This window comes from Petromyzon marinus, chromosome 62 (assembly GCF_048934315.1).
Source record: "Petromyzon marinus isolate PM22_M1 ecotype Great Lakes invasive population chromosome 62, UKy_Petmar_22M1.pri1.0, whole genome shotgun sequence".
NCBI classification, from domain to species: Eukaryota; Metazoa; Chordata; class Hyperoartia; order Petromyzontiformes; family Petromyzontidae; genus Petromyzon; species Petromyzon marinus.
This window is the reverse complement of record NC_133728.1, coordinates 4,991,147-5,010,126: the sequence shown is the minus strand read 5'-3', so window position 1 is coordinate 5,010,126 and position 18,980 is coordinate 4,991,147. Positions and strand designations below refer to the sequence as shown.

General features: G+C 51.6%; 1 protein-coding gene across 8 annotated transcripts in view; it reads right to left on the bottom strand.

The window, feature by feature from the left end:
* Window positions 1-18,980, bottom strand: part of LOC116955854 (uncharacterized) — a 102,243-nt gene that overhangs the window by 82,973 nt on the left and 290 nt on the right. For 7 of the 8 annotated variants that reach the window (XM_076053798.1, XM_076053795.1, XM_076053797.1 and 4 more), the window contains exons 2-11: window positions 16,453-16,616; window positions 12,773-12,818; window positions 11,798-11,936; window positions 9,607-9,688; window positions 9,013-9,066; window positions 7,883-8,006; window positions 5,780-5,862; window positions 5,277-5,371; window positions 4,608-4,670; window positions 663-717 (exon numbers count right to left, since the gene is read on the bottom strand). In XM_076053798.1, coding sequence (XP_075909913.1) covers window positions 663-717; window positions 4,608-4,670; window positions 5,277-5,371; window positions 5,780-5,862; window positions 7,883-8,006; window positions 9,013-9,066; window positions 9,607-9,688; window positions 11,798-11,936; window positions 12,773-12,818; window positions 16,453-16,542 — 831 coding nt within the window. In that variant the 5' untranslated portion in view covers window positions 16,543-16,616. The remainder of the gene's footprint in view (window positions 1-662; window positions 718-4,607; window positions 4,671-5,276; window positions 5,372-5,779; window positions 5,863-7,882; window positions 8,007-9,012; window positions 9,067-9,606; window positions 9,689-11,797; window positions 11,937-12,772; window positions 12,819-16,452; window positions 16,617-18,980) is intronic. The other variant, XM_076053796.1, reaches the window with a different exon arrangement.

Below are 18,980 nucleotides of genomic sequence, written 5' to 3'. Positions count from 1 at the left end.
TCCTCCGGTGTCCCCCGGTGTCCCCCGGTGTCCCCCGGTGTCCTCCGGTGTCCCCCGGTGTCCCCCGGTGTCCCCCGGTGTCCCCCGGTGTCCCCCGGTGTCCTCCGGTGTCCCCCGGTGTCCTCCGGTGTCCCCCGGTGTCCTCCGGTGTCCCCCGGTGTCCCCGCGGTTAAAACAAACTCACGGGCCGACGTCTTTTTTAAAACATCCAATCATGGGATCACAGAGCTTTGTGGTGGTGGGGGGCTGGTTCTAGCCCGTCAATACGAGTGGGGGGGGGCTGGGGGCTGGTTCTAGCCTGTTAATACGAGTGTTGGTGGGGGGCTGGTTCTGGCCCGTCAATACGAGTGGTGGTGGGGGGCTGGTTCTAGCCCGTTAATACGAGTGTTGGTGGGGGGCTGGTTCTAGCCCGTCAATACGAGTGGGGGTGGGGGGCTGGTTCTGGCCCGTCAATACGAGTGGTGGTGGGGGGCTGGTTCTGGCCCGTCAACACGAGTAGTGGTGGGGGGCTGGTTCTAGCCCGTCAATACGAGTGTTGGTGGGGGGCTGGTTCTGGCCCGTCAATGAGTAGTGGGGGGCTGGTTCTGGCCCGTCAACACGAGTGTTGTTGGGGGGCTGGTTCTAGCCCGTCAACACGAGTTGGGGGGGGGCTCACGACGAACCTTCGGCCAGTCCGGCTTCAGCACGACGGCTTTCCTGGCGTCGGAGAGCGCATTGCTGCAGGGCCGAGAAAACGGCGACAGACGCACGCAGGCAGACAGCGGGGGCGGGCAAAACAGTCGGACAAAGCAGAATCCGAATATCAGTTTAACACGCGGCAAGCTCTCACGTCCAATATCATCCGCAACAGAGGCTCTTCTTTGGTTCTTTCGGTAAAGTCACCACCACGTAGAATGAGAATGAAGTAATAAATTGATAAAATAAAATAACACAATAATATTCTCACGACGTTTCGGCCACAACACAAGCGGCCTTCATCAGGTGAAGGGACGAGACCGTCTGGGTAGGACAGCGCTGGAGTGAAAAAAGCCACGTTCAGATCGCGGCCTTTAAGCCTCAACTTTAGCAAAAAAATGTAATAGAGGTTGTTTTTGTATCATTATTATTATTACACGATTTTATTTAAGTCACTCTGTCTGTCTGTTGTTGTTGTATCTTCAAATCTTAACCCACTTCCCAATGCGGTATCGACCGCGAACTCGGTATGCTTACGTCACACCGGTGACGATAACTATATTCTATCGTTAAAAAATAAAAAAATATTTTAAAAGTATTTTTTTTTACATGTTAGAAATGTTTCGGCTTGGCTCTGATTGTCCACGCTCAACTGACGTTGGCTGTGATTGGCCACGGTCCCGCTTTATGTCGTGGGCAAGCTTCGGGGCCACTTCCTGGAAGTCGTGGTGGCGTTCTTGCATTACTAGCACGGCACATTTCATTAAAGCGTGTGTTTAGAAAAAAGTTCATTGAAATATTACTTCTTTTGGGTCTCTTAAAGTTATATGTCGTTAACCCCCACCCCCCACCCGCCCCCCACACACACTTTGCACAGAAGCGTGGCCACCACATCTACGCCTCTCTGTGAGGAGCGAAACGGATCTGGCTGTCACCTGATGAAGCCGGTTGTAATTAGCGGCGAAACGTCGTGCTCAGGTTGTAAATGTCGTGGCTTGGCTCTCCGACACACAACCGGTGTGCTACACTATACACTACACTATACACTACACACTAGTGCTGTACTAGTATACTACACTATACACTACACTATACACTAGTGCTGTACTAGTATACTACACTATACACTACACTACACACTACACTATACTATACACTAGTGCTGTACTAGTATACTACACTATACACTACACTATACACTATACTATACACTACACTATACACTAGTGCTGTACTAGTATACTACACTATACACTACACTACACACTACACTATATACTACACTATACACTACACTATACACTAGTGCTGTACTAGTATACTACACTATACACTACACTATACACTTGTGCTGTACTAGTATACTACACTATACACTACACTACACACTAGTGCTGTACTAGTATACTACACTATACACTACACACTAGTGCTGTACTAGTATACTACACTATACACTACACTATACACTAGTGCTGTACTAGTATACTACACTATACACTACACTATACACTACACTATACAATAGTGCTGTACTAGTATAATACACTATACACTACACTATACACTTGTGCTGTACTAGTATACTACACTATACACTACACACTAGTGCTGTACTAGTATACTACACTATACACTACACACTAGTGCTGTACTAGTATACTACACTATACACTACACTATACACTAGTGCTGTACTAGTATACTACACTATATACTACACTATACACTACACTATACACTAGTGCTGTACTAGTATACTACACTATACACTACACTATACACTACACTATACAATAGTGCTGTACTAGTATAATACACTATACACTACACTATACACTTGTGCTGTACTAGTATACTACACTATACACTACACTACAGACTAGTGCTGTACTAGTATACTACACTATACACTACACACTAGTGCTGTACTAGTATACTACACTATACACTACACTATACACTACACTATACACTAGTGCTGTACTAGTATAATACACTATACACTACACTATACACTTGTGCTGTACTAGTATACTACACTATACACTACACTACAGACTAGTGCTGTACTAGTATACTACACTATACACTACACTATACACTAATGCTGTACTAGTATACTACACTATACACTACACTACACACTAGTGCTGTACTAGTATACTACACTATATACTACACACTACACTACACACTAGTGCTGTACTAGCATACTACACTATACACTACTGCTATACTAGTATACTACACTATACACTAGTGCTATACTAGTATACTACACTATACACTACACACTAGTGCTGTACTAGTATGCTACACTATACACTACTGCTGTACTAGTATACTACACTATACACTACACACTAGTGCTGTACTAGTATACTACACTATACACTACACTACACACTAGTGCTGTACTAGTACACTACACTATACACTACACCATCTACATTGACAAACTCGTTTCTTTATAACTTATCTTTTGCCTAGTTTGTGTTGCCCTACTGCCCGCGCACCTCCGATTAGCACGTTGGCTATGTGTGGTGCAAAAGAAGTTCAACGTACATACTTACACACACAGACTCACAGTCACTCACCCACTCACACACTCACTCACCCACTCACACAGTCACTCACCCACTCACACAGTCACTCACCCACTCACACAGTCTCTCATCCACTCACATAGTCACTCACCCACTCACATAGTCATTCACTCACTCACACAGTCACTCACCCACGCACACAGTCACTCACCCACGCACACAGTCACTCACCCATTCACACACAGTCACTCACCCATTCACACACTCACTCACCCATTCACACACTCACACAGTCACTCACCCACTCACATAGTCACTCATCCACTCACAGTCACTCACCCACTCACACAGTCACTCACCCACTCACACAGTCACTCACCCACTCACACAGTCACTCACACAGTCACTCACCCACTCACATAGTCACTCACCCACTCACATAGTCACTCACCCACTCACACAGTCACTCACCCACTCACACAGTCACTCACCCACTCACACAGTCACTCACCCACTCACACAGTCACTCACCCACTCACACAGTCACTCACCCACTCACACAGTCACTCACCCACCCACCGACTGGCACGGTTGGCTAGGTACGGCGCGAAAGAAGTTCAACGTACTTACAACAACAGATACAAAAACGATGGGAGTGCAAAAGAGAAAAGGCAAGTCAAGTTGATACATTCCTGCAGATCTTTCAATACTAAATGCAGGCTAGGGCAAGGCAGCAAAACAACAACAACCAACAACAATCTCGGACCACACCAACACACAGTCAGACAGACAAGCAATGAGGCAGACAAACATTGAGGTAGTCACAAAACAAAGATTCCCCCGTGTAGCCCTTCATCATTTGGGACAAGTGCTGTGAGCGAGCACCTACGAAGGCCGGCACGGCACACGAGGGGGTGGGTGGCCAGCACCGCGCCCGGCCGCCTTTGTCTCCCCAGTGGCGATGTCTACTACACACCGCTGCACCAGGTGCTCAATTGAGGCCGAGTCGACCTCGGGGAGGCCCAGGACCGGTTCGGATAATCGTCACCGGCGGTGTTGGCCGTGAGCGGGAATCGAACCCGGGTCGCCGGCTTCGTAGCGCAGCGTAGCGCTAACCGCTGCACCACCGCTCCCCACGCGCACACACGCACGCACACACGCACGCACGAGAACAGTCGGACAGGCAGGCGCGAGAGAGGCTGGCTGGCGGGCAGCCCAACGTACACACGCAGGCGAACAGTCGGACGGGCAGGCAGCCCAGGCGGGCAGGCAGCCCTTCATCAAGCAGCGGAATGGCAAGGGCCGTGGACTGTCCGTCGGGAGCAAATGACACGCAGGCAAGCAGCAGTGGTGACGGGCACGGGGCAAGCAGCCAACGCTGACCTGTGGTCTCTGACGCGGATGAAGCAGATGGCTCGGTTGCCGTACAGGATGTGGTTGTATGGGCTGCAGGGGAGACAAAGACAAAGATCCCCCGTGTGGCCTCAACCGACTGCGGTGGCGGTGGGAGAGGGGCGAGTGCCGTGTTAGCGAGCGGCACCTGTGAAGGTGGTGGGGGTGTACGTGTGTGCGCGCGTGTGTGCGTATACGTTGTGTATGTGTACGTGTGTGCATGTGTACGTGTGTGCGCGCGTGTGTGCGTATACGTTGTGTATGTGTACGTGTGTGCATGTGTACGTGTGTGCGTATGTGCGTATGTGTGTGCGTATATGTGTGAATGTGTGTGCGCGTGTGCGTATGTGTGTGAATGTGTGTGTGTATGTGTGCGTATACGTTGTGTATGTGTGTGCGTGTGTACGTGTGTACGTGCGTGAATGTGTGTGCGTGTGTACGTGTGCGTATATGTGTGAATGTGTGTGTGTGTACGTGTGCGCATACGTGTTTGTATACGTGTACGTGCGCGAGTGTGTGTGTGTGTGCGAGCGTGTGTATACGTGTGTGTACGCGAACGTGTGTACGTGTGAGCGTGTGAGCGTGTGCGTGCGTATAAGTGTGTTTATGAGTGTGCGTGTATACACGCGTGCGCGCGTGCGTGCGTGCGTGCAACGTTACCTGACTAAAATTCCGTTTGTGTAGCAATCTATGGCGTTCATGAACTTCCCGTCACGAAAAAACATATTCCCCCGTTCCTTCTCAGGGAGAGCCAACTGTAAAGACAAAGACCCCCCACATAGCACCGGCGGAGCCGGTTGGGGGGCAAGTGCCGTGAGCGGGCGCCAGCATCCACGAAGGCCGGGCGCGGCCGCGCCCGGCCACCTCCCGTCTCCCCGGCGGCGATGTGCCCGGGGGGGGGGGGGTTACTCGTTTGAGTCCGAGTCGACCTAGGGGAGACCCAAGGCCGGTAGGCTTTCGCGACCAACACGTGATGCGCGCGTGGGGGAAATCGAAACTCGGGCCGCCGGGTTTCGTCGCGCGAGCGAACGAACCGCCGCTGCCGCCGCTCCCCACCGCCATAACCGCGCTGACCAGAGCGGTGAAGTATGGTCATGACAGCCCCCCACTCGCCACCACCACCCCACCCACCCCCCCCCCCACGCCGCAGAAGACGTGCTCACCTGATCCTGCTGGCTGCAGCGATACTCAAACTCCTTGAACAGATTTACTCCCTTGAAGAAGAGAAACTTCAACATCCTTCCATCTGCAAGCAACGCACAGACAACGGTCCCACACACACGTTGTGGCCTTAACAACAACCGCCACTACACACACACCACCACACACACTCACACCACCACACACACACACCACACATACACACACACACAACAACCGCCACTACACACACACCACCACACACACTCACACCACCACACACACACCACACATACACACACACACAACAACAACCGCCACTACACACACACCACCACACACACTCACACCACCACACACTCACACCACACACACACACAACAACAACAACCGCCACTACACACACACCACCACACACACTCACACCACCACACACACGCACGCCACGCATACACACACACACAACAACCGCCATTCGCCACTAAGTGGCGGCGACGTCACCACGACGCTTGTGCCAGGCCGTGTGCACGTTGAGGCCACGTGAAGTGTCGAACGCCCGCTGGCAGGAGGTCACGGGGGCAGACCCAGGTGCCACGGGTCGACTGACTGAGATGGATGGCCGACGCGCCACCTGTGCCCCACTACTGTGCCAACTTTCTGTGCTTTAGCCACCCTACGCTCCCCGCTCGTTGTTGCGAGCGTCGCTCCTCCGCCCTCCGTTGTTGTTGGAGGGCGACTGCCTCCAACTGCCCAGTAGCGTCCTTCACGAGCCTCCTCCACAGAGGCCGATCTTGACACCGCTGGTGCCGGTCATCGGCAAGTCCACTCAGCTCCGCGTCCTCCTGTACCACGTCACCCCATCTCTTCTCTAGCCCACCATCGCACTCACCCATTCACTCAACGATCTCACTCAACCCACCCAGCCACCCACTCCTCAACCCACCTCAACTCTCGCAAGCCGAGACCCATCCCACTAGCCTGCAGCGTTCTCCAGCTGGGTTAAAATTGAGACGTCACAGTGGTGAGATGTTAACTCCCTCGCCTGGTATACAGGAAATCGTGGCTTCGATCCCAGACCCCGACGCCTCCCGTATATATCTGGAGTTTGCGCGTCTCCCTCTCTCTCTCTCTCTCCCTCTCCCCGTGGTGGCTTGGATTTTTCGTCCGGGTCCTCCGTTTTCCGCCTACACCCCTTGACATTTCGAATCCACGTGTCGCGCATTTCATCAGAATGCTATTTGGCTCGTTCGTGATGGCAGGGACGCTTCTGACAGGAAAGGAAAAAAAAAGCAAGCCTTACCCGGTAAAAAGTTTACAAAATAAATCGGCGACGACGTGGCGAGAGACGACTGGTGTGGTGTGCAAATAAGAGGGGGTCCCACCCCAGTGCGGTTCATAGGGAAAAGTGTGTAGTGTATAGCGTAGGGTATAGCGTAGCGTATAGCACAAGGCGGCGGTGAGGCCGGCGCTGTTGTGTGGGGGCCGAGTGCCGGGGGCACAAGAAAAAAGATGGGAGGACCCGGCTGTGACAGCGATGAGGATGTTGCGGTGGATGTTGGGTTCAACGTGGAAGGACACGGGGGGTGGGGGGGGGGGTGGTGAGCAAATGAAAGAGTGAGCGGAAGACTCGAGGTGGCAGAAATCTTCTTCGGTTCTTTCGGTAAAGTCACCGCGGAGAATGAGAACAAAACAATAAAACTGACAAAATAAAAGAACACAATAAAAATTCTCGCGGCGTTTCGGCCACAACACGAGCGGCCTTCGTCAGGTGAAGGGACGAGACTGTCTGGTAGGACAGCGCTGGAGTGAAATCACCGGGAAGATGGGAGCGAGACAGAGAGAGCGAGAGAGAGCGAGAACGGGGTCTGGCTGCAGGGCGCCGTCACATCGAGACGGGGTAAATGACGGGGCAGACGAGGCGGCGAGTTGTCGCGGGCGGAAGGAGAGCGACCAAGAGGAAGGGCGGTGTGCGGCGGTTAAGGGCAAGTGACCGCCGAGGACCTCCACGTGAGCGGGACAAACGCGCGGAGGAGGAGCCGGAGGAGGAGGAGGAGGCAGAGGAGGCGGAGGAGGAGGAGGAGGAGGAGGAGGCGGAGGAGGAGGAGGAAGAAGACCCAGCGACGTACACGTGTAGCAGAGCAGGAGGTACACGGTGAGCCGCTGGTGCCTCTCCAGCTGAACGGAGCTCTCCTTGAGGGCCACGAACGCTCGCGTGCGCTCCACGGCTTCCAGAGCCTCCTGCATGTCACACTGCGGGCGGTGGGTGGGGTGGTGGCGGGGGTGAGGTTTCACGCCGGAACACAGGGGGGAGAGAGAGAGAGAGAGAGGTCGTACCGGCGGTTACAGGGGCTGCTGTTGACGCCGTTTTCAGGGTTTAGGCACGGTGCTAAAAGACGTTCGGCAGACGCGAGTTAGGAAGCCACTGGAACTACGCGCTTTGAAATCATCATCTCGAAATCAGGGGTGGGGAACGTCCGAAATCATTTGGCGTGGCCCTGCCAAGGCAACCGCGGGCGGGGACTCGGAATTCAACAAATCTAGGTAGAGCAAACCTGGAAAAGCAGTCGCGAGTAGCAATAGCATCGTCAATAGCCAGCTAACATCATCATCACTGCTACTACGCCGCGCCAAAGAGAACCAGTTCCAGCCCATCGCATTAAGGGGGCGAGTTAATTAAAATGTTTGACACAAATATAACGGGCTAATTTTTAAGTTGATCTTCTTTGGTTCTTTCGGTAGAGTCACGTAGTGGCCACTTGTGTTGTGGCCGAAACGTCGTGAGAATTTTATTGTGTTATTTTATTTTATTAAGTTATTATTTTATTCTCATTCTACGTGGTGGTGACTTTACCGAAAGAACCAAAGAAGATGAATCCTTGCGGTCACGAAAGCTTTAAATCGAAATTAAATTTTTGAGTTGTTCATTTTGTATGGCCCACGAATGATGTTTTATAAAAGATGAATCCTTGCAGTCACGAAAGCTTTAAATCGAAATTCAATTTTTGAGTTGTTAATTTTGTATGGCCCACGAATGATGTTTTATAAATATCCAAGTGGCCCTTAACAGAAAAAAAGGTTCCCCGCCCCCTGATCTAGATTGACAAACTCATTTCTTTAGAACTGCTTGTTGTTATTGTTGTTGTTGTTTCATTTGTTGTCCTTCCGCGCCACCTTCAGCAGACGTACGTGCGTGCAGACGCGTCCGCCACCGACCGACCGACCGCCCGCCCGCCCGCCCGCCCGCCCGCTCTCTTACCGACTGAATTCTGTCGTAGAGGCCCAGCACGGCGATGGTGAACTCCAAGCGAATCTGCGGGGCAGAAACGCAACGCCGAGAATGGGGAGGTCGCCCAGCGTCGCCAACCTAGGTGGCTCGTCATCGTGGGAAGTCTTAGAAGCGTCAAATAACCAAAACACGGTGGGTCGCCAGACATCCATCCGGGCACCGGACGATTATTCGGCTGCTTCCAACATTATCCCATCGGCCCCTGGGACCGTTCGGGCGAAACCGGCAAAAACCGCTGCAAGGGATGTTAACCCAGTCCGGGGATCATCTGCACCGCGTGTGCATGACACACAACAAATAATGTAGCCGTGCTTCATCGAAGCCACGACCTCCTGTACACCAGGCGAGGTAGTTAACATCTCCTAGCCACCATGATGACGATGAGAGAGAGAGAGAGACACGCAAACTCCAAATGTACAGCAGCAGCAGGCGTCAGGGTCAGGATCGAACCCACGACCCCCTGCGTACCAGGCGAGGTAGTTAACATCTCCTAGCCACCGGTAGAGGACGCCATATTCGGCAATCTTGGCGATCGTGTTTCTGTAACTGTGCGGGGGCACGTACGCTGTTCTGCATGAACGCTTGTCCCACTTGCCACAGGAAGTCCGCGAAGTGAGCTCCGTTGATGTCGATGTTCGTCAGGTGCCTGCAACACGCACGCGGAACATGCCAAAGACAAAGGTACCCCCTCTTCCCCCGCCGCCACACCCGTGTGTAGCCTCTAAACAGACTGCAGGGGCAAGTGCTGTTAGTTAGCGAGTAGCACCGGCGCCTACGAAGGCCGGCGCCGTGGCACGCCAGCGGGTGGGTGGCCGGCACCACCACACCCGGTAGACAGAGACACACACACAGAGACAGAGACACACACACAAAGACAGAGAGACACACAGACAAAGACAGAGACACACACACAAAGACAAAGACACACACACAAAGACAGACACACACAAAGACAGAGACACACAGACAAAGACAGAGACACACACACAAAGACAAAGACACACACACAAAGACAGACACACACAAAGACAGACACACACAAAGACAGAGACACACACACAAAGACAGAGACACACAAAGACAGAGACACACACACAAAGACAGAGACACACACAAAGACATAAAGACACATAGACATAAAGACACACAGAAAAAGACAAAGCCACACACACAAAGACACACACAAAGACAAAACCACACACACAAAGACAAAGACACACACAAAGACAAAGCCACACACACAAAGACAGAGACACACACAAAGACACACACAAAGACAAAGACACACACACAAAGACAAAGACACACACACAAAGACACACACACAAAGACAAACACACACACAAAGACACATAGACAAAGACACACACACAAAGACAAAGACACATAGACAAAGACACACACACAAAGACACACACAAAGACAAAGACACACACACAAAGACAAACACACACAAAGACAAAGATACACACACAAAGACACACACAAAGACAAAGATCCCCCGTGTTTCCTCTAACAGACTGCAGGGGCAAGTGCTGTTAGCGAGTAGCAGCACCTACGAAGGCTACCGGCACAGCACGAGGGTTGACTCGTCGGCACCACGCTCGGCCGCCTTTGTCTCCCCGGTGGCGATGTTTACCACACACCGCACCGGGTTACTCATTTGAGGCCGAGTCGACCTAGGGGAGGCTCAGAACCGGTTCAGATAATCGTCACCGGTGCTGTTGGCTGTGAGCGGTTAATTGATCTCGGGGCGCCGGGGTCGTAGTGCAACGGTTAGCGGTTAGCACCGCTGTGCAAGGCGACTCTGAACCTGCCCTGGGCCTCGCCTAGATCGACTAGGCCTTAAATGAGTACCTGGTGCGGTGTGTAGTGTGTGTGTGTGTGTCGCTCCATGTCTTTGTGTGTGTTTTTCTCTGTGTCTCCGTACGTGTCTGTGGGTGTATATATATCGTGTGTGTGTGTGTATATATTGTGTGTATGTATCGTGTGTATGTATGTATCGTGTCTGTGTGTATATATCGTGTGTGTATATATATCGTGTGTATATATCATGTGTATGTATGTATCGTGTGTGTGTGTATATCGTGTGTGTGTGTATATATATATCGTGTGTATGTATCGTGTGTGTGTATGTATCGTGTGTGTGGGTATATATCGTGTGTGTGTGTATGTATCGTGTCTGTGTATATATCGTGTGTATGTATCGTGTATGTATCGTGTGTGTATGTATCGTGTGTGTGTGTATGTATCATGTGTGTGTATGTATCGTGTGTGTGTGTACGTATCATGTGTGTGTATGTATCGTGTGTGTGTGTATGTATCGTGTGTGTGTATGTATCATGTGTGTGTGTCGTGTGTGTGTATGTATCGTGTGTGTATATATAGTGTGTGTGTATATATCGTGTGTGTGTATCATGTGTATGTATCATGTGTATGTATGCATCGTGTGTGTGTATATCGTGTGTGTGTATATATATCGTGTGTATGTATGTGTATGTATCATGTGTGTGTATGCATCGTGTGTGTGTATATCGTGTGTGTGTATATATCGTGTGTATGTATCATGTGTATGTATCGTGTGTGTGTGTATATATATATCGTGTGTGTGTACGTATCGATCGGATCATTGGGGTTTTGTTAGTAATAAAATCGTAATTTTGCGACCCGCACTGCCACCGTGTAGCGTGTCACTGTCCCGTGTGTCCGCGTCTCCACGTCTCTCTCTCTCTCTGCCAACGTGCGTGTCTCTTACTGCTTGGCGACCTCCATCAACTTGGCGGGCATCTTCTCGCTCATGAACAGCAGCGGCCCGTACAGGTACATCATAGCCGCCCGGTGGTGCTGCACGCGCGATTCCAGCGGCACAGCTACCCAGCTCGACGCAGCCTCTTCTGCACGCGACGACAGCGGCAGCAACGTGCGGCGGTGTCGTCAACAGCATCAGCGCGCCAGCAGCGCCAACGGCAACAATGACAACGCCGGCAGCGGTATCAGCACAGGTAGCAACACGCAGCAGTGGTGCAAATGGCGTAAGAAGCAGCAGCAGCAGCAACAGAAATAATGACAGCAGCAGCAGTAGCAGCAGTAGCATCGGCGGCGGCAGCAGCAGCAGCGGTATCAGCAGCAGTGGTGTGTACGTATGTTGAACTTCTTTCACACCGTACGTAGCCAACATCAGCAGCAGTGGTACCAGTGGCAGTGGCATCAGCAGCAGAAGCAACAGCGGAAGCAGTGGTATCAGAAGCGGTGGTATCAGAAGCAGTGGCATCAGCAGCAGTAGCAGAGGCAGGAGCAGTGGTATCAGTAGCTGTGCCATTAACAGCAGTAGCAACAGCAGAAGCAACTGTATCAGAAGCAGTAGCAACAGCAGAAGCAACTGTATCAGAAGCAGTAGCAACAGCAGAAGCAACTGTATCAGAAGCAGTAGCAACAGCAGCAGCAGTGGCATCAGCAGCAGCAGCGGTATCAGAAGAAGTGGCAGCAGGAGCAACAGCAGCAGCAGTGGCATCAGCAGCAGTAGCAACAGCAGCAGCAGTGGCATCAGTAGTAGTGACAGCAGGAGCAACAGCAGCAGCAGCGGCATCAGCAGCAGCGGTGGCAGCAGGAGCAACAGCAGCAGCAGTGGCATCAGCAGCAGTAGCAACAGCAGCAGCAGCGGTATCAGAAGAAGCGGTATCTGCAGCAGTGGCAGAGGCAGCAGCAGCAGCAGCTGGTGCCAGGCGCTCACCGTTGGTCATGGGTCCGGCAGGCTTTTTGGAATCGTCCCATTCCTCCTGGTTCCCAACAACAACAAACACACGGCAAGGGCATGAGTGACAAGACAGACTGACAGAAGGACGGAGAGAAAGACAAAGACGCACGGCAAGAAGCACGTTTCAACGGACAAGGACGCACAGGCAGGAGGGACACAGACACACACTCTCAAAACAACTACAACAACAACAACAACCGCAATTCGCCGCCAAGCGGCACGGCGCCTGTGCCAGGCTGTGCGCGCGTCAAAGGCCACGCTGGCGGCAGGCCACGGGCCCGGCGCGTGCCGTGGGTCGAACCGGAAGGCGACTGGCCGATGCGCCCGCCCGCCCGCACGCCCGCGCCCCAATGCCGCGCCACCACGTTCGCAAACTCAGCCGCCCGGCCGCCGTTAACCGCCAAAACCACCTACGGGGGAAACCCCACTGGCTCACACGCCCATGCGCGGATAAAGGTCCCACCGCCCCCGTTAGATATTTTGGATTTTCGATTGAAAGCTTTCGTGACTGCAATGATTCATCTTCTTTGGTTCTTTCGGTAAAGTCACCACCACGTAGAATGAGAATAAAATAATAAATTGATAAAATAAAATAACACGATAATATTCTCATGACGTTTCGGCCACAACACAAGCGGCCTTCATCAGGTGAAGGGACGAGACTGTCTGGTAGGACAGCGCTGGAGAATATTATTGGGTTATTTTATTTTATCCATTTATTATTTTATTCTCATTCTACGTGGTGACTTTACCGAAAGAACCAAAGAAGATATTTTGGAGCAAGTGGCCGTCAAGAAAGCGGCGCCTGGGATGGAGGCCGGCCCCATTTGCCTCGCTGCGATATTCATCACACAAGGTACCCGATTTGAGGCCGAGTCGACCTAGGGGGGGAGGCCCAGGAGCGGTTCAGATAATCAGCCGTGAGCAGGAATCAAAGGCCAGTCGCCGGGTTTGTAGGGCAGGGCGATAAACGCTGCACTACCGCTCCCCACACGAAGACAAAGACTTCCCCCCCCGTACAGCGTTAACAGACTCTTGGGGCAAGTGCCGTTAGTGAGCACCTAGGTATGAAGGCCGACAAAAAGACACACACGCACAGACACTCACAGACACACTCACAGCCATCCAGAGACACACAGACGCTCACAGACACACTCACAGCCATCCAGAGACACACAGACACTCACAGACACACTCACAGCCATCCAGAGACACACACAAAGACACACAGACACTCAAAGACACACTCACAGCCATCCAGAGACACACACAGAGACACACAGACACTCACAGACACACTCACAGCCATCCAGAGACACACACACAGAGACACAACAACAACCGCCATTCGCCACTAAGTGGCGGTGACGTCACCACGACGCTTGTGCCAGGCCATGTGCACCTTGAGGCCACGTGAAGTGTCGAACGCCCGCTGGCAGGAGGTCACGGGGCAGACCCAGGTGCCACGGGTCGACAGACTGAGACGACTCAGATGACTGGCTGATGCACCACTTGTGCCCCCTACTGTGCCAACCTGCTGTGCTTTAGCCACCCGGCGCTCCGCTCATTGTTGTGAGCGTCGCTCCTCCGCCCTCCGTTGTTGTTGGAGGGCGACTGCCTCCAACTGCCCAGTAGCAGCGTCCTTCACGAGTCTCCTCCACAGAGGCCGATCTTGACACCGCTGGCACCAGTCATCAGCAAGTCCACTCAGCTCCACGTCCTCCTGTACCACATCACTCCATCTCTTCTCTAGCCCGTGCCACGTCCGTTTAGCCCCCTCGATCCAGCCAAACAAAAGCTGTTTCGGCATGGGGTGGCTGGGCATGCGGGCTACATGACCCAGCCAACGTAGCCTTGCCTGCCGGAGGAGCTCACCGATGGGACCTTGACCAGATCTTTCAAGTATTTGTGAGCTCCTCACACAATCCAGCCTGGTTAAACCCAGGATGAATCGTAGGCAGGCTAGCCTAAAAGTTTCTAACCGGCAAAGATGTTCCATTAGGGGAGAGAAGGGAGGGAATGACCATGCCCGAGAAGACCTGAAGATTAGTGCGGAGCGACAGACCAGGTAGCTTCCACACAGCGTTACGCAACCGATGAAAAGATATTGCCGCTCGACTGATTCGGAGTGAGACCTCTGCTGTTAAACTGGAGCCAGTCATAAGCGCACTGCCCAGGTATGGGAAACTCTCCACTCTCTCCACAACTGCCCCATCACCGATTGGGAGTTGTGGGGGTGGAGTGTCCGATGGTACAAAATACCCAGGCAGGTGCTTAGTTTTGGTGGGGCTGATGGTAAGGCCCCATCTCTTAGTGGCACGCTCCAGTCTCTGCAGCAGCGTCTCCAACTCCTCCTCTGAATGAGCAGCTATTAACAAATCATCGGCATACATAACGTGGTTGAGCTATAGGGAGCCATCCCTTGATCGCACCCGGGCATCCATCAGCCTCCCATTATATCTGTACCAAATGGAGATTCCCCCGGTACAGACATTGAAGGCCTCACGAACTACGTGGTCAAAATAGATGTTAAATAATGTGGGAGCCAGAGGACATCCCTGTCGCACCCCAAGGTGTACAGCGAATGGCTCTGACTCCCGGCCACGTAGTTTTACCCGGGCCCGCTCACCATCATGAAGGTCCTTAATGATCGTGAGCAGAGGGTCAGGGACTCCAAAAGCACGAAGGACAACCCAGAGCCCAGGCCTACTGATGGTATCATAGGCCTTGACCAGGTCAATAAAGCAGAGATGTAGGTCTTGCTGGAATTCCCTACACCTCTGCTGTAGCAGACGGACAGAAAATATGGCATCTGTGCAGGACCGCCCTTTCCTGAAACCGCATTGGGGCTCCGCAAGCCTCTCCTCAGCGTGCCTGGCAGAGACACTCTGTGTGTATCCAGAGACACACACAGAGACACACACAGACACTCACAGACACACTCACAGCCATCCAGAGACACACACACAGAGACACACACACAGCCATCCAGAGACACACACACAGACACTCAGAGCCACACTCACAGATATCCAGAGACACACACACAGAAACAGACACTCACAGACACACAGCCAACCAGAGACACACACAGAGACACACACACAAACACACTCACAGACATCCAGAGAAAGATACACAGAGACACACTCACAGACATCCAGAGAAACACACACAGACACACATCTAGAGACACACACAGACACTCACAGACACACTCACAGATATCCAGAGACACACACACACAGAGACACACTCACAAACAGCTAGACACACACACTCACAGACACACTCGCAGACATCCATAGACACACACACACAGAGACACACTCACAGAGAGCTAGACACACACACTCACAGACACACTCGCAGACATCCAGAGACACACACACAGACACTCACAGACACACTCGCAGACATCCAGAGACACACACACAGACACTCACAGACACACTCACAGATATCCAGAGACACACAAGAGACACACTCACAGACATCCAGAGACATACACACACAGACATCCAGAGACACACACACTGAGACACACACACAGACACAGACATCCAGAAACACACACACTCAAGAGACATCCAGACACACACACACACACACGCTCGGACACGCACAGACACGGACGAGACACGCGTCAGTACCACCTCGTCATCGCTGGACACCAGACCCGGACAATCCTCCCACGAGGCCTCCTCTGAGTCGGACATGGCTGGTCGACTCCTCCACCGTCTCATCAACCGCGTCCTACCCTCCTCCTCCTCGTCCTCCTCGTCCTCCTTCTACACAGCACAGAGACGCCCCCAGAGAGCTGTGCACAAGCGACGAGGTGAGGCAACGAGGTGAGACCAGCGGTGACAATAATAAAAGGGGGTGGGGGTGCCGAATGAGATGCAAGCGTGAGTGGGTGAATGAGTGGACGGATTAGTGAGTGGCTGAATGGGAAGTTGGGTGGGTGAGATGATGGGTGAGTTCCAAGTTGATTTCGTTCTGTAACCAGGGTGAGAACTCTTAGAGAGACCAGGATAGAGGGATCTCATTTGCACGAGTGAGTGGGTGATTGAGTGGACAGATTAGTGAGTGAATGAGTAGGTGAATGAGTGGGTGGGTGGACGGATGAATGAGTGAGAAGGTGGGTGGGTGAATGAGTGAGATGATGAGTTCTGAGTTTATTTTGTTCTGTAACCAGGGTGAGAGCTCTTAGAGAGACCAGGATAGAGGGATCTCATTCGCACGAGTGAGTGGGTGATTGAGTGGACAGATTAGTGAGTGAATGAGTAGGTGAATGAGTGAGTGGGTGGGTGGATGAATGAGTGAGATGGTGGGTGGGTGAATGAGTGAGATGATGAGTTCTGAGTTTATTTTGTTCTGTAACCAGGGTGAGAGCTCTTAGAGAGACCAGGATAGAGGGACCTCATTCGCACGAGTGAGTGGGTGATTGAGTGGACAGATTCGTGAGTGAATGAGTAGGTGAATGAGTGGGTGGGTGGGTGGATGAATGAGTGAGAAGGTGGGTGGGTGAATGAGTGAGATGATGAGTTCTGAGTTTATTTTGTTCTGTAACCAGGGTGAGAACTCTTAGAGAGACCAGGATAGAGGGATCTCATTCGCACGAGTGAGTGGGTGATTGAGTGGACAGATTAGTGAGTAAATGAGTAGGTGAATGAGTGAGTGGGTGGGTGGATGAATGAGTGAGATGGTGGGTGGGTGAATGAGTGAGATGATGAGTTCTGAGTTTATTTTGTTCTGTAACCAGGGTGAGAACTCCTAGAGAGACCAGGATAGAGGGATCTCATTCGCACGAGTGAGTGGGTGATTGACTGGACAGATTAGTGAGTGAATGAGTAGGTGAATGAGTGAGTGGGTGGGTGGATGAATGAGTGAGATGGTGGGTGGGTGAATGAGTGAGATGATGAGTTCTGAGTTTATTTTGTTCTGTAACCAGGGTGAGAACTCTTAGAGAGACCAGGATAGAGGGATCTCATTCGCACGAGTGAGTGGGTGATTGAGTGGACAGATTAGTGAGTGAATGAGTAGGTGAATGAGTGAGTGGGTGGGTGGATGAATGAGTGAGATGGTGGGTGAATGAGTGAGATGATGAGTTCTGAGTTTATTTTGTTCTGTAACCAGGGTGAGAGCTCTTAGAGAGACCAGGATAGAGGGACCTCATTCGCACGAGTGAGTGGGTGATTGAGTGGACAGATTCGTGAGTGAATGAGTAGGTGAATGAGTGGGTGGGTGGGTGGATGAATGAGTGAGAAGGTGGGTGGGTGAATGAGTGAGATGATGAGTTCTGAGTTTATTTTGTTCTGTAACCAGGGTGAGAGCTCTTAGAGAGACCAGGATAGAGGGATCTCATTCGCACGAGTGAGTGGGTGATTGAGTGGACAGATTCGTGAGTGAATGAGTAGGTGAATGAGTGGGTGGATGAATGAGTGAGATGGTGGGTGGGTGAATGAGTGAGATGATGAGTTCTGCGTTTATTTTGTTCTGTAACCAGGGTGAGAACTCTTAAGAGAGACCAGGACAGACGGATCTCATTTGCACGAGTGGGTGAATGAGTTAACGAATTCGTGAGTTCAAATTATACGTTTTTAATATATGCAGTACTGTATATATAGTGAATTGTCAAACCAATAATGTGCTCTATCAAGCGTTGGGTAGTGGGTGTACAAACACCAACAGCAGAATCTTTATTTAGACTGGAGCAATCCGATGAGCTATAAAGCTCTTTGCTTACAGATGTCCAGTAAGGAAAACAAAGCACTCCAAAAACTAAATATACATATACACACGCACACAAACGAAACTAAACTATTTATTTTATCTTACCCGGTAAAGTCCACCGGAGCTACGTAACTTGTTGTTCAGAACCGGACCTTGGCACTAACCTCAAATGACAACTAAACGGAGCCCGATATTCATTACCACCATCAGCATCATCAGCATCATCATCAGGTGCGAGTTAACAGTTAACAAAACAACAATTGACAATCAACAGCAAGACTCTGTTCAAGGAAAAAAAGGGGAGGGTGTGTGGGCACATTGCCCGAAACGTCGTACATTCCGGGGAACGTTTTAGTGTCTCGGTTAGAGGAGGAGGCGACTTTGAAGTGGATTTTTCGTTAAACAAAAATCCAAACAAAATCTATCCGAGGCCGCGCTAGGCCCCCAT